The following is a 13,412-nucleotide window of genomic DNA, read 5'->3' on the forward strand; positions in this document are numbered from 1 at the left end:
TACAAACTGAGGCCAAAGTCGATTCAAAGAAGCTGAGTTACACCAAGTTTCTCTCATAAGAGCTCTAACTACCAGGAGACCTAGGTACTTCCCTTCCAACAAAATGAAACAGGAGGATTTTGAAAATGAGGTAGAATTTCCCACAGTAGATCTCTCAAGTTTAAGCAGATACTCTTTAAACACGCTCACTGTTTACTTCAATAGCTATTCCAAGTATAAACTATAATGCTTACGCTGAAGTGTTTGTACAGCTGCAATAATGAACTTTACCTAGGATGCAAAGAAAGGTTTTTTATTGCAAGCACAGTGAGCATTGATTGGATCGCATCTCACAGGAATGTGACTGAGGTCACATTAAAACCACCCACACGCTTGTTTTTAGTGCTCCTCATTGTCAGGTGTACATCATTTCTGCCATGTGAGACATTTTCTTTGGAATATACAAGTAATACTCCATGTATCCCGAAAGATCTTCAATAGTCACATCATCCACAAAGGCCCTGGCTTGCTCAGAGCAAGAGCGTGGAGAACTTGATGGAGTTCTTGATGGCAAAGTTTGAGAGTGATCCTCAGCAACTGTTTTTCTATCAGGTGCCAATGGGAAAGCGTTCTGCAAGCCAGAGAATTTGTACACTTCCATATCTTGCCATCGTTTACACTGACAGGCTTTATCTGCACAGGCACATGGCTTACTCTTGTTCAGCTTGGACACAGATTGAAAGTCAGAGAGCTGCGTAGTCTCTGGGCCTGCTTTGGATTCTAGAGACATGGCAGTGGGAGAGTTTTCCTGTTTGTTCTCTGATGTAGACCGTAAAACAGAAGCTCCTGAAGAATCAACGTTATCTCCCTTCTGACCAACATCTGGAGCAATACAGCATCGTTCATGTGCACAAGCTTCCTTTGGGATTGGCATCCCAAACCCTGTGCCATCATCTGGGGCATCAATCTGGCTCTTGTGCACTACTTGGCTGCACGTGGAATGTGATTTTGTGCTGCAATGGACAAACTTTGGAGTATGAAGAATTGGGGATTTGGAACGCCTGCGACGCTGGGTTCTCACAACTCCTCTTGAAGGCTTCTTCACAGGCCTACCATGGAAAGATAAAAGTGGGTGAAGTTTCACTAAAAGGCTAGTTGGATTACAGGTAACGTCAGGCAAGATGCCTAGTGTTGCATGCAAGAGCTTTAACATCAGAGTATTTGCTCAGGGTATTCCACTGTCTTGGAGTTTGACATTGTTCTAGTCAAGCACCACTATAAAATATGAAAGAAACACCTGGGAATAAAACCTGAAGTGCTTGTCTTAAGGATTACATAATGAGTAAAGCATGGGAGACAAATAACCTCCAAGAGAAGGACAAAGCACAAGATGACAGCACAAAACCAATGACTCAAGGCAAGAGGATAGTTTTGTTTCAGTAGATGTGTCAAGTTCTGCACAGACATTCAAGAAACAAATTCTTTAACCTAGTTCCCAAGGCATACCGACACCTGCAATGTTGAATGGTTACTGCAAAAGATTGCCTGAAAAACAGCACTTCACATTTATATTAAGAAACATCTATAATGTTTATGTACCCAAAGCTGAACAGCGTTTCCTTGCACTTCATATAATTGTGCATAAGAACAGTAGTCACATATGACAAGAAAAGGGTAGTGCGGAATATTTTTAAATAGTGTTTTTAATGAAATAAATGTGGGTCCCTTCTTTAGGGGCCCAGTTACTGGAAAACCTGGCTATTTAAATTTCACTTCCAATGCAATCACATTTGAAGTAGTCTGACAATCCTTAGCTTCTCTTACCCATGCCAGGTTTCCTTGGAAGTACACACATTCTTAGGCTTGTTTTCATCTGCTGCTGTTCTAACTACTGCTCTTGGACTTGTCCCCTCACCAACAGGAAGAGAAGCAGTAGATCTGTGAAAAAGAGAATGAAAACATAACAGCCTAGATTGGTTCATATTATAAATATGAAAAAGCTTATGAAACTTCTTTTCCAGAAGAGACTACTCCAAATTATTTATGACGTCTTAAAAAACCTGCCCACAAAGATGACCCAAGTCTGACGCATTCCTATGCCAAAAGTTTGTATAACAAGCTTTCGCTGAAGGTGGCGTCATACAGCAAACCACACAGATTGCAAATCCAAACTCCTCACCTCGGTGATGAAGCACACAAAATAGCTAAATATCAGAGAGGGGGAAAAACACTACTGAAGAAATGTGCCTCTTTTTCCATAGACAAATAAGCTATTCTTTCCTAAAAATAAATGTTCTTTGGACATAAATAGACTTTGTTTATCTGAAGAACACTCATGTCTTTGTCTAGGACGATGTAAACTAAAGCTCTTCATACTACTGCAAGTGCAATCACTTCAGCAACAGAATCGTGACAGATTTTCAACTTCTATTTAAGCTAGGGATCATTTAAAAAAAATTTTACTAGTTTTCCTGGTGCTATAAAACCATTCCAAACCACCATTTTCAATGAGCTATAAGAATACCAGGAATCATTTTGCCATGTTGTGCTTTTACATATTAAGCTGGAATGGACAAGGAAATTATTTTCCAAATTCTTTTTCTTAAATTGTTTTTTTTAAGCAGGGCTGATCCCCTGAAAAGTGAAAATAAGTCTTTGCACGCCGTTGTAGGATGGCATTAACTGACATTTAAGAGACTATCCTATCAGTCAAGCACCTGCTATTTTCCATTTAACAAACATCAACACAGTAGTAAATTGAAGGTCGACAGTAAAAACTACCATAACTAAAGTATGCCTGACTTGGGGGGGAGGGGGACTGAGGATACCGAAGTATCGAGAGGCACTTGGGTGGTGATAGATTCCTAATGAGCTTAATTACTTAAATGAAAGATAATTTTAGAAGTCCCTCTACTTGCCATTTAGCTTCTAAAGTAATTCCAATTACCAACTTGATACTTGCATACTGCCTTACTTACACTTTTGTTTCCGTCACCAGCATAACTGCGTCACTGCCAATAGCTTACTGAAATTCAGTACTCTATTAATATACAGTATTAATATAATATATAATATTAATATATATGTATATTAATAAATATGTAATCACACCCATTTGTCAGCAGAAAAAAAAAAGCATTATATAGAAGCCATCTGTATATTTTAGATAAAAAAATGATTGTCTCTAACAGAGAAGACACATTCTGCTTGTGTTCTTCTTCCTGGGACAGTCAGGGTTAAGTGCCACATCTGAGATCTCCCATGAAACAAGACTACACAAAAAGCATTCCTTCCCATTTAGCGTTTTGGTTATAAACAGAAAATTTGTAAGTAACATCAATGAAAATAGTTTGAGTGGGAATCATGCATTGCAGCTAGTGCCCTCCTTTACTGATATGGAAAGAACATTTCTCTCCTGGGAAAAGATTGGAGTTTATTCTCATGACAGGCCTTTAAAGCCATGGCAGTAAGCTAACTTCGAGTACAGCTCCAGTGCTATGGATATGACCTCTGGCAGCCAGATTCATGCCAAAATTCATTTCAAATGTGCTGTCAGTTGCTCCTTATTATTAGGTTTGTTTCAATCCTGTTGGGACCTAATAGTGATCGAACGAATCACAATTCCTTGCGAAGTGCAGTCTACAGCTAGTGAATTTATTTCCATTTAACTTGAATGAAGGCTTTCAGTGCCTAACCTTTTGGAATTACCTCCTTCCTTCAGATTGAGCACAGAGGGTGTTCCCTTCCAGTCCGTTTGTAATATGTTAACTCTGTACCTCCCTGTGTTGTTACTTACCCAGCTGCGTCAACTCTTAGCTTTTTGAACGCTGTCTGCAGGCTTTCCTCTTCTCCATCCTTAGCTTCTGTTTTCATTATTGGGACGGTCAGATGCTGACAGAGTCACCATATACTGCTAAAATCAGAAAAGAGACATACCAAACTAAGAACTGATACCTCATTAAAAACATTAGTTGCCCAGCAGCATCACAATACATGAAAGTAAGCTCCAAACAGCAAACTGCACAAAGCTGAGGTCATTCTAACAGAACGTTTCTGAAAGTTGATTCAGAACAAACTCTATGATACCCAACTATGCAACAGTCTCTCATACAAATGCATTGATGAGTTAGCAATTTAAAGTAAAATCTGGTGGCAAGAGCATCTTGCATAAAGTTTAGACAGACTCTTCCATTTGTCTGAGCTGCTACCAGGATAACTCCAGAAAAGGTGAGAAGAAAAAACATTAGAAACAGCCAACTTTATACAACTACGGGAGTTGATGTTACATATATATTAAAAACCAAACCAAACCAAACCAAAACAAAAACAAAACAAACAAAAAACAAAAAACAAACAAAAAAAAAACAAAACAAAACAAAAAAAAACAGACCTTTCTTAAGCCAAGATAAAGTGTTAAGCTAAACATTTTTTTCTTATTTCTAGATCCCAGGTGTTTGGTTGAAATTCTCCTCTTACATTACAATTGGATGAAACACTGCAGTGAGTCACGTCAGACTCACAACCTCCTGATGTGCTCTATGATCGACTAGCTACTGCTACCATGGAGGACCAAAGGACAAAGAACACACTGCTTTTAAAACACATTAAAATTAAATATAAGTTGTCCAAATTTAAGCAGGTTGAATAAAAAAGTTAATTACATTCACGTAATACCAAAATAGTCAAAGTGAGTTAAGCTGCATCTGTTTTTGCTCACACACACTGGACTATTGGAAAGAAAAAGTAAAGCAGGACTCAGAAGTGATGATTTTTGCATGCCGTACTCCTCAGTTTTACAAGTTTTTTTTTGTTTGTTTGTTTGTTTTTAAAAAAGTACCAATAAAAACATTTCCAGGGTTGTCATGATTTTGTTTTCAGTTTGCAAGGCAATATACAGACATACAAATTTGGATTAAATAAACCAGAAGCAGTAAACTCACAACAAAAACTGGTCAAGACTGTGAAAGAATCTGAACAACCAGAATCCTCAACTTTGCTTATACCACCCACCCAAAAGAAATTTTTTACACATCTTGGCAATCAAGACTATCCCAATTTCAGAAAAAAAAAAAAAAGTCTCATTTCTACACCACAAGCTCAGCATTTGTTGAAGTTTGCCTGGCCAGTTAACCTGCTTCACTTTATATGTTTTGAAAAGAACATACTTTTCACCTGTGTAGTCTCCATTACCACACATCAAAGCCCTTAAACAGAGGTATTTTGCTACTGAGGTCTCTGCAAAACTGCTTTTTAACAGGACAGAAGTCCAATGGATTGACTTGAGTGCTTCTGGAAAAAGGGGGCCATTTGGTGGTAGCCTGGCTGCGTGGGTTGTGAGCAGATCATCAGTGTGGTTTTTTTTCTTCAAAAATTTACAAGGGGAAGTCACGCTTGACCAACTTGATAACCTTCTATGATGACACGACTGGCTTGGCAGACAAGGGGAGAACAGTGGATGTTTACTTTGACTTCAGTAAGGTATTCAAACACAAGATTCCAACAAGATCCCCACAAGATCCTGACAGAGAAGCTGATGAAGCACAGGCCGGATGAGCTGCACAGTTGGGCACAGAGGATGGGGAACAGTGGCACAAAGTCAAGCTGGAAGCCAGTAACGAGCGGTGTACCCCAGCAGTCAATAGTGGGACCACTTTTGCCTAACACCTTCATCAAAGATCCGGATGACAGCACAAAGAGTAGCCCCAGCAAGTTTGCTGATGATACAGCATGGGCAGGAGATGTGGATGCACTGAGGGTATAGTGCTGCCACCCAGACCTTGACAGGCTGGATAAATGGGCTGAATGGGGAACACAAACCAGCAATGTGCCCTGCTTGCAAAGAACGCTGATGGTATGCTGGGCTCCTTCAGGCAAAACATTGCCAGCAGGTCAAGGGAGGCGATTCTTCCCCTCTGCTCAGCACCAGTGAGGCTGTGCCTGGATCGCTGGGTCCAGTTCTGGGCTCCCTGGTACCAAAGAGATGTGGAGCTACTGGGAAGAGTAGGGCCAAAAAGATGGGTAAGGGACTGGGGCACCTCTCCTGTGATAAAAGGTGGGGAACGAGGGCTGTTCAGCCCGGAGAAGGCTCGGGGGGGTCGTAATGTCTAAATATACCCGAGGGGAGGGCACAAGGAAGTCAGAGCCAGGCTCTTTTCGGTGGTGCCTGGGGACAGGGCCAGACGCTAAGGGCACAGACTGGAAAACGAGAAGTTCTGTCTGAACACCAGGAAACACTCTGCGCTTTCTGTAGCGTGGAAAAGAAGAAGTCTGGGTAAAGAAAAGGAGCCACCCGCCCCTCAGAGGCTCAGCGGCTTGTGGAGGTGTGGGGCGGTGACCCCTGCTCCCGGCCCCAGTGAGCGGGGGGGGGGCGGCTCTCGTGGCGCTGCTCGGCCGGATGCGGCCCCGTTCGGCCGTGCCTTGGGGACGGGTCCCGGCACGGTGCGGCACTCACTGCCCGTGGCTCACGGCGGAGCAAACCCCAGGGGAAGCAGCCAGCACAGGCGCTCCCCCCAGCAGGGCAGCGCTTCGGACCTCCCCCAGAGCCGGGCACACACCGCACGGGGGCCGTACCCCAGCGAGGCTTCCCCCCGCCCCACGGAGCCCCTCCGGAGCTGCGCGCCCAGCTCCAGCCTCCTCCCTCAGGCCCCAGCTCCCTGCGGGCCCTCACCCAGCGATGAGCCACCGCCGGCAGCTCCCGGCTGGCGGATCCGCGGGACACAGCGCCAGGCTGCCCCCAGCCCTCCCGCTGCCCCCACAACCCTGCTATTCCCCCCACCCCTCCTGTTTATCCTCCAGCCCTCCCCCGTCCCCTCCCCAGCTCCTGCGGCCAGCTCGGTGCCCCCCAGCTCCCCCCGGCCCCCCCGGCCCGTACCTGCCCGCCTGTCCCAGCCCCGCCCGGCAGCGCTGCGGCGGGGCCCGGCCCGGGATGCGGCGGCGGCGGCGGCGGGACGCGAACCCGCGGCAGGAAGGGAACGGGAGGGGAGGGGAGGGGAGGGGGGAGGGAGGGAGTTTAAAAAAAAAAAAAAAAAAAAAAAAAAAAGCCCCGAAGGGCGCATGCGCGCTGCGCCCCGCGCCGCTGACGCCAGTTCCTGTTGTGCTCCGGGCCCGGCACCGCCCCGGCAGCGAGGCGGGAGGGGGGGGCGGGGGGCGCCTCACGGAGCGCGGCCTGGGCGGAGCGGCCGGACCGGGACCGGGGCCGGGGCCGCCTCACGGAGCGGGGCGGGGTCCCACGGGACGGGGTAGGCCCCGGGGGGCGGCTGGGAGCAGGCGGAGGGGGCACCGGGGGAGCTTTAACCCCCCCCCCCCCCCCCCGGGGAGTTCCTGAGGCGCAGCCCCCGGGGGGAGCCCGTTGGAGCTCGGTGCCGCCTCACAGAGCCCCCCCCCCCCCCCCCCCGTTGTGTGTTGCAGCTCCCGGCGCATGGCCCGGCCCCCCCATGGCCGCCAAGGAGGAGGAGGAGGAGAGCCTGCAGCTGGCCTTCAAAAAGCTGCGGGTGGACGCGGCGGGGTGAGTGAGCGGGACCGGGGGGGCCCCGACGGGGCAGGCTGCCGGTGGGAGGCTGCCTGGGCTGGGAGAAGGCTCCGGGGGGAGGGAACTTCATTGCGTGAAACGCAACGCGGTCGTTATCACTGCCCGCTCAGCAGAGCAGCGCTCTGGTGCTAGTTTTGGCTCGGTATCCCACTGAAGTTGCACAGTGACGGCGTGAAACCGTGACGTGACTCGCCCAGACCCACTCTACCTGCTGTGGTAGCTTTAGTCACCCTGTGAGACACGGGACTTGTTCATCCTTCTATCGAAATGCCGGGGCCTTCAGGCTCATCATCGTTTACTGCAGCACACAAGCATTTGCCTGGAGAGCCTCTGAAGAAGAGTACCCAAACTTTGTGCTGCTCTAGAGCCGGGCCTCACTGGCAGTTAGCATGTGGGCTAAATGCGGGCACTGATAATTTCTTATTTCAGAAGATAACAGAGTAAAATGTCTGTGGACATTTTTATACCCCAAACATTTGATAACGCACCAAATACATAGATAATATGTAGTATAAGCTTGTTCCTTTGCAGCAGGAGATAATAAAATGATGTAGGCTAATACATTGTGAGATAGTTCACTTGAAGCCTTTTGGGAATTCGCCGGCATAAGGGAAAGCTTTTGTACTGATCACTAACGTTGGCTTATGAGCTCATCTCCATAGCCATCAATACTCTGAACTCATGACCTCCCCTGCTCGATAAAAATACATTTTCATTTGCTACTCCTTTTCTATATTTGAGGATGTTTTCTGTTAAATGTGGAAAAAAATACCTGTTCTATAGATCTGAGAGAAGCAAGGAGCAGTGCTTACTAACCATACTGCTCTTAATGTGTTGCCAGTGTGGAATTCTGGTTGATGCCCGATGACCTCTCTTCAGTCCCAAAAAGATCTTGTTTTGAACAGCTAATACCTACCGACTGGTCTGTTAAGATGAACTTTGGGCAGGGTGCTTGGCTCTCCTACTAGAATTTCAGACACCGTACTTAGGATTTTCTGTCCTGTGTTCTAAATCACATATCTGGCTGTCAAATCCATATGTTGATATTTTGTTGAGCATCTCTGTAATTGCTTGTACTTCCATACTGAACTAGGCACAGAGCACTGTGGTAAGGCACGCGAGGTAAGGTATGTTTGTTGCCTGGACTTCCAGGGCCAGAAGTATTTATTTTTTTCCCATTATACGTTTATCTGGAAGTTTTAATGAGAAATAAATTGGTACTCTCTCCTTGTTTGTTGCTGTACCTCATCCACTTCTCTGACTATTCCTCAGCTTGCTGCTGTGGGATCCTGACTTTGCATTTTAGATGAGTAGGAGTCTATCTTTAACAGCTATTGTCAGACAAAAATAATTGGAACATGAGTTTACATTCCTTTAATGTGTCATCTTGTTGCTAATAGGGCATGACATCAGCCTCTGGGCATTTTGGCCATGTTTCCTCACATCCCACCTATTTTTAGGTACTTAACTGTGGTCAACAGAAAAGGGGTGGTTGGGCAGATCTCCGTAAGATCCTGCTTCTAACCACCGACTACAGAGGAAGTCAGGGCTGCAAACTGAATTGTCCTCGCTAAGCATCTAAACCTATGAGGCTGCATTCAGATCTTTGAAGCCATATGTTGAGGCACCATTGTAATGTGACATTTTCCTCTTTACTTAGATGTATTGCAGCTCTGTCTGTGGGCGACGGGACGATTCTCAGGACACCGATAAGAACAGCAGTGGATGGAGCCAAACAACAGTCTGTTTGCTCCAAGGAAGCATGGCATGGGTAAAACATCCCGTTAGCTGCACCATACGTGTATCGAGACATTTAAATCTTGTGTACTGTTTCTACTGAAAGTTGTTGTTAATTGTGTGGCTGAACATATCTTTCCTTTCCTTTCTATTGCAAATATTTACCATAACTGTTTGATACGATTTTTTTAGAGGCTTTTATCAAATACTTAAAAAAAATAAAATAAAAAAAATATTGCCTCTTGTTAGAGAGAAGGTACCTAAACCTTTCTTTTCCACTAATCTCCTCAGAGATCCTTCTCTTCAAGTCTTTAATGTTTGCACCTTTCTCTCACCCGTTTTGGGGTTCTTTTATTTCTGTTTTGAAGTACCTGGATATTCAGTGTAATTCTGCCAGCAGCTCTAACCGATACCAGGTTCTGCATTCCAGTTCAGTTTGGGATGACAAGCACCTTCAACAAAAGATTTTGGGGGAGGTACCTTTAAAACAGGGAGGTTGTTATGGATCTCTCCTTTGGGGGAGCTCCAGTTCACTTAGGCTTCTCCACTGTTCCTGTCAGAGATTGTATGCCACCAGTCATCCGATTTTTCTAAAAAGCAAAAAAACCCCACACACCATTATGTACACACGCATTTATTTAGACATATACAGTTAGCCACATTTTTGAGCAGTGGCGTAGATTCTGTCGTTACATACCTGTTGACCCGTTACAACCCCACAGGTGTGTGAGAAAGCCTTCGAGAGGATCGGCGAGAGTTCCACGTCGCAGACGTTCCAAGTCCCCTGTCCTGCATCCCCCCAAGTTTACATACTGCAACATGAAAGCCAGCGGCCAGCTGAAACACAAAACCCAGTCAGACGTGTCAAAGAGTAACGTCACTCCAGACGTTTTTGCTCCAGCAGAACACGGTACAAAGGACAGGCATGATTCTCACTTTGAGGCCAGTGATGACAGAAGAGCCAGAACTGAACCTCTGGAAGCTTCCACCACTCAAGAGCCTTTGGGGAAGTCGAGGGAGAGTTGCCTCGGTCTCTCCTCGTCCTTCGAGACTAGCTTGCACTCAAGCCAAACCTCAGATTTCCAGTCCTTATCCATGCTTAGCAATGGCAAGCAGTGCCCTTGTACGGACAAGAAGTGCCAGTGCAGGCAGTGGCGCTCCATGGAGGTGTACTCTTTCTCTGGGTTACGGAGCGTCCTGTCTGAGTGCGAGAAGGCAGTCCTGGGAGCACGCGCCTGCTCGCGTCAGAACAGGTCCCCGTGTGGAGCGGCCTCATCGGGTTCTCCCAGGTCGTGTTCTGAGCAAGCTCGAGCCTTTGTGGATGATGTGACTATTGAAGATCTTTCAGGCTACATGGAATACTACTTATATATTCCTAAGAAGATGTCCCACATGGCAGAAATGATGTACACTTGACTGAAAGCAATAGAGAACCGTGATTCAGAGTTCGGAGCAATGGTTGGGCTAATAGCCTTGTCAGTGCCATGTTTTAGCTGTTGTGTGTTTGATCAAATGTTTCTTTGCATCATACAGTTTAGTTTTCTAATAAAATAAAAAATGGAATATAGTTTCTGAGCTTAGTTCTAAAAAGAATGCACTAAGGTCTCTAAATACCTTAACAAAAGCACTGTAGATCAAACAAACTCCATTTGTTTTTTGGTTTGTGCTGTGGATATTCAAGCTCTGTACTCTGTTCTCACTGTGTCTTTGGAAAAGAACCGTTTAGGTTTTGTTCTGAAATTTTGCAGTGTTTGGAAAGTTCATTCTTAACGTGTCCCAATACGTAGCGAAATGTTTCATGGCTACAGCTCTGTCCTCCTCATCCTGCTCTAGGAAGAAGAATGAGAAGGCATTCAGTGTTTTGGATAGGATGCATCACCTTTCCTCGAACACTGCCTGGCTCCTTTTTAGTTGGATCAATTGGGAGTGCTTCCTCCTCTCAGATTTGGGGGGAGGTCTGGAGTGCGTGGGTGTGTGCTTGGACCCTTTTGTAATCTAACTAGCTCACTCTTAAGCAGTTCTATTTTTCTGCAGATAAGTGAAGCTCTTAGAAGCAAAGATATATTTTGTTATTTGTGCTTTACAGATGGAATGATTTAAGGGAGAGCAAAGCAGGCTAACAGTTTCTTGGGCCATGCTGTCTCAGACGTGGAGATTGTGGAGCCATCTATACACAGTTTGTGCACGTTTGATACACAAAGCAGTTTGGAGCTGGGAAATGCAAGGATTGTGTATCATACAGGCTTTGTGGTGTAGAGCTATAACATTCCATCTGGTTGAAAATACTGAAATAAAAAGAAAATTGTTGCTGAGACTTGCATTAATAAATGTTTGTCAAAACCCAACAAATTAAAGCCTGAATAATTTGATTTACACTCATTTTCCCCCAGGATAATGGGTTGGTTTTGCTTTGTTTTTAGAAATAACCAAAAGTCTGCTTTCAGTGTCAGAGGCAAGCACGTGCTAAACAGCTGCATTCGAGTAAAGTAGTGCAAGTTTTACTTACATGTTTCAAGATCAGTGATCAGCAAGCCAAGGAACCGCAAGTAGTTGTATACAAATAGGTAACAGATTGTTGGCCTTGCATTCTGTGCTAGAGAAGTCACAGACGTTCCAGGTGATTGCGTTCTGCTTTTATTCTGGTCATCCCGAAATTCTGCGCTATGCTTCTGTTAAATTCAGGTGAAAAGTTCTTAAGAAATCCAAGTAAATTTATGTGAGAATACCATTAAAGCTTACGTTGCTCTTAAGCTTTGCCACTTCATACAGTTACTTAGCAAGCAATATTGGCTGGTACTCTCAAGGTAACTGATTTCTAAGTTTTGTCTTCCTTATCTCCCTTACCTACCTCTGAGTTAGGAAGGAGGAACAGGGATGTGTAGGTACTTAATTTGTTGCTGCTGTTTTTCAAAGGATATTTCCACTTTGAAAGTGCTAATTTTCTTTTCCATGTTTTGTTTCCGTCCCCTCTTTCAAAGGCCTGATGTGCCTGGGGAAGGAAGGAAATAGGAAGTTCAGCAAGTCCAAGATACATCCAGGGGTTTAGGGAGGCGAGAGGTGAATTCAAATTGCCACAAGACTGGGCGAGAGGAAGGGTTCTCTGGGCACGTTTCCATGGAGTTCCTCGCAAGGCAGGATAACTAGTAGCTAGAGGGGGGGGGGGGGAAAGAGGCAAAAGCTCAGTGGTGGCATATCCTGCCCGAACTGCTATTTGTGAGAGTGCTTAAACATCCAGTGAGGCCTGCAGCCTGCAAACTCTCACTGGAAACTCAGGCTTTTTTAGCAAACAGCCCCTGGTCTGGGAACGTCTGCACAGCACCGCTGCCCTGACCAGCGCTGCAGCCCTCAGACCCACCTGCTGATGGGACTGGACAGGGGGCAGCCTGTGGGCTCTCTTCCCCTTCCTTTTTTCCCCTGCAGGTTTTCAGTCCCCTCTGACACCCCGTTCCTTGCCATTCCTCTACCCACAGCAGCGTAACGTCGATAAAACCAGAGGCAATCGAGGCAATCCTTCACTGCGGTCTGCCTGCTCCCAGGGGGCTGCCCGAAGGCCAGGAGAGCTTGTCTGGAGGAACCTGATGCCAGCTGGAGCCCACAAATATTGTCCCTCTCGCCCTAACGCCGTCCCTCCTACATCAGCAGCACCAGGATGTGTTTTTTCAGCATCCCCCCTCCACCCGCAGCATTTTACAAGCGACTTGCCTATCTAATTTCAGGGCCAGTTCAACTGAAGCGTGATGCAGAAGGGCACCTGGGATCGATGACATTTATTTCTCACCTTACAGAAGCCAAACCGAGCCCTGGCTGAGCTTTACATCAGCAGACGCTGAATCAGGACACCCAGAAAACAAAACAAAAAAAAAAAACAAACACCAGATTGTGGCTGAGTTCTGCAGCTCCGCGTGGAGCTGGGGCCAGGACGATGGCAAGGTCAGGCAAGGTCAGGCCCCGCTAAAGGCGCCCGCACCGATCCCGCCCTTTTGCTCGGTTTGGCAAGCAAGGATTTGGGATTTTGCTCTGGCCAGCAAGGCGCTGGGTAAATGAACGCACTCAGAGGGGCCGCAGACCCGCAGGACACGAGGGATGCAGCGGGTGCTCGTTGCTCCATTCCCAGCTGCGCAGCAGCTTCAGCACCAAACGTGCCACTAGATGGAGCTTGCCAGACACA

General features: G+C 46.2%; 2 protein-coding genes across 3 annotated transcripts; one reads left to right on the forward strand and one right to left on the reverse strand.

The window, feature by feature from the left end:
- Nucleotides 1–284: 284 nt before the first annotated feature.
- On the reverse strand, nucleotides 285–6,947 carry OSER1 (oxidative stress responsive serine rich 1). Its single transcript, XM_084296777.1, has 4 exons — nucleotides 6,851–6,947; nucleotides 3,776–3,892; nucleotides 1,804–1,917; nucleotides 285–1,088 (listed from the first exon to the last, which is right to left on the reverse strand). Exons 2-4 carry the CDS (start codon nucleotides 3,850–3,852, stop codon nucleotides 395–397), a joined length of 885 nt encoding a protein of 294 aa, XP_084152903.1. The 5' UTR covers nucleotides 3,853–3,892; nucleotides 6,851–6,947; the 3' UTR covers nucleotides 285–394.
- Nucleotides 6,129–11,587, forward strand: LOC311215554 (oxidative stress-responsive serine-rich protein 1-like). Of its 2 annotated transcripts, none has more exons than XM_084296779.1 (4): nucleotides 6,129–6,250; nucleotides 7,387–7,483; nucleotides 9,168–9,278; nucleotides 9,967–11,587. In XM_084296779.1, the coding sequence occupies exons 2-4, from the start codon at nucleotides 7,413–7,415 to the stop codon at nucleotides 10,658–10,660; spliced, it is 876 nt and encodes a 291-aa protein (XP_084152905.1). In that variant the 5' UTR covers nucleotides 6,129–6,250; nucleotides 7,387–7,412; the 3' UTR covers nucleotides 10,661–11,587. The 2 variants fall into 2 exon arrangements, with proteins under 2 accessions (XP_084152905.1, XP_084152904.1); XM_084296778.1 differs by lacking the exon at nucleotides 6,129–6,250 and adding an exon at nucleotides 7,079–7,217.
- The last annotated feature ends 1,825 nt before the right edge of the window (nucleotides 11,588–13,412 follow it).

The sequence above is a fragment of the Netta rufina genome (genome assembly GCF_964035555.1).
Source record: "Netta rufina genome assembly, chromosome: 16".
Classification (NCBI taxonomy): Eukaryota; Metazoa; Chordata; class Aves; order Anseriformes; family Anatidae; genus Netta; species Netta rufina.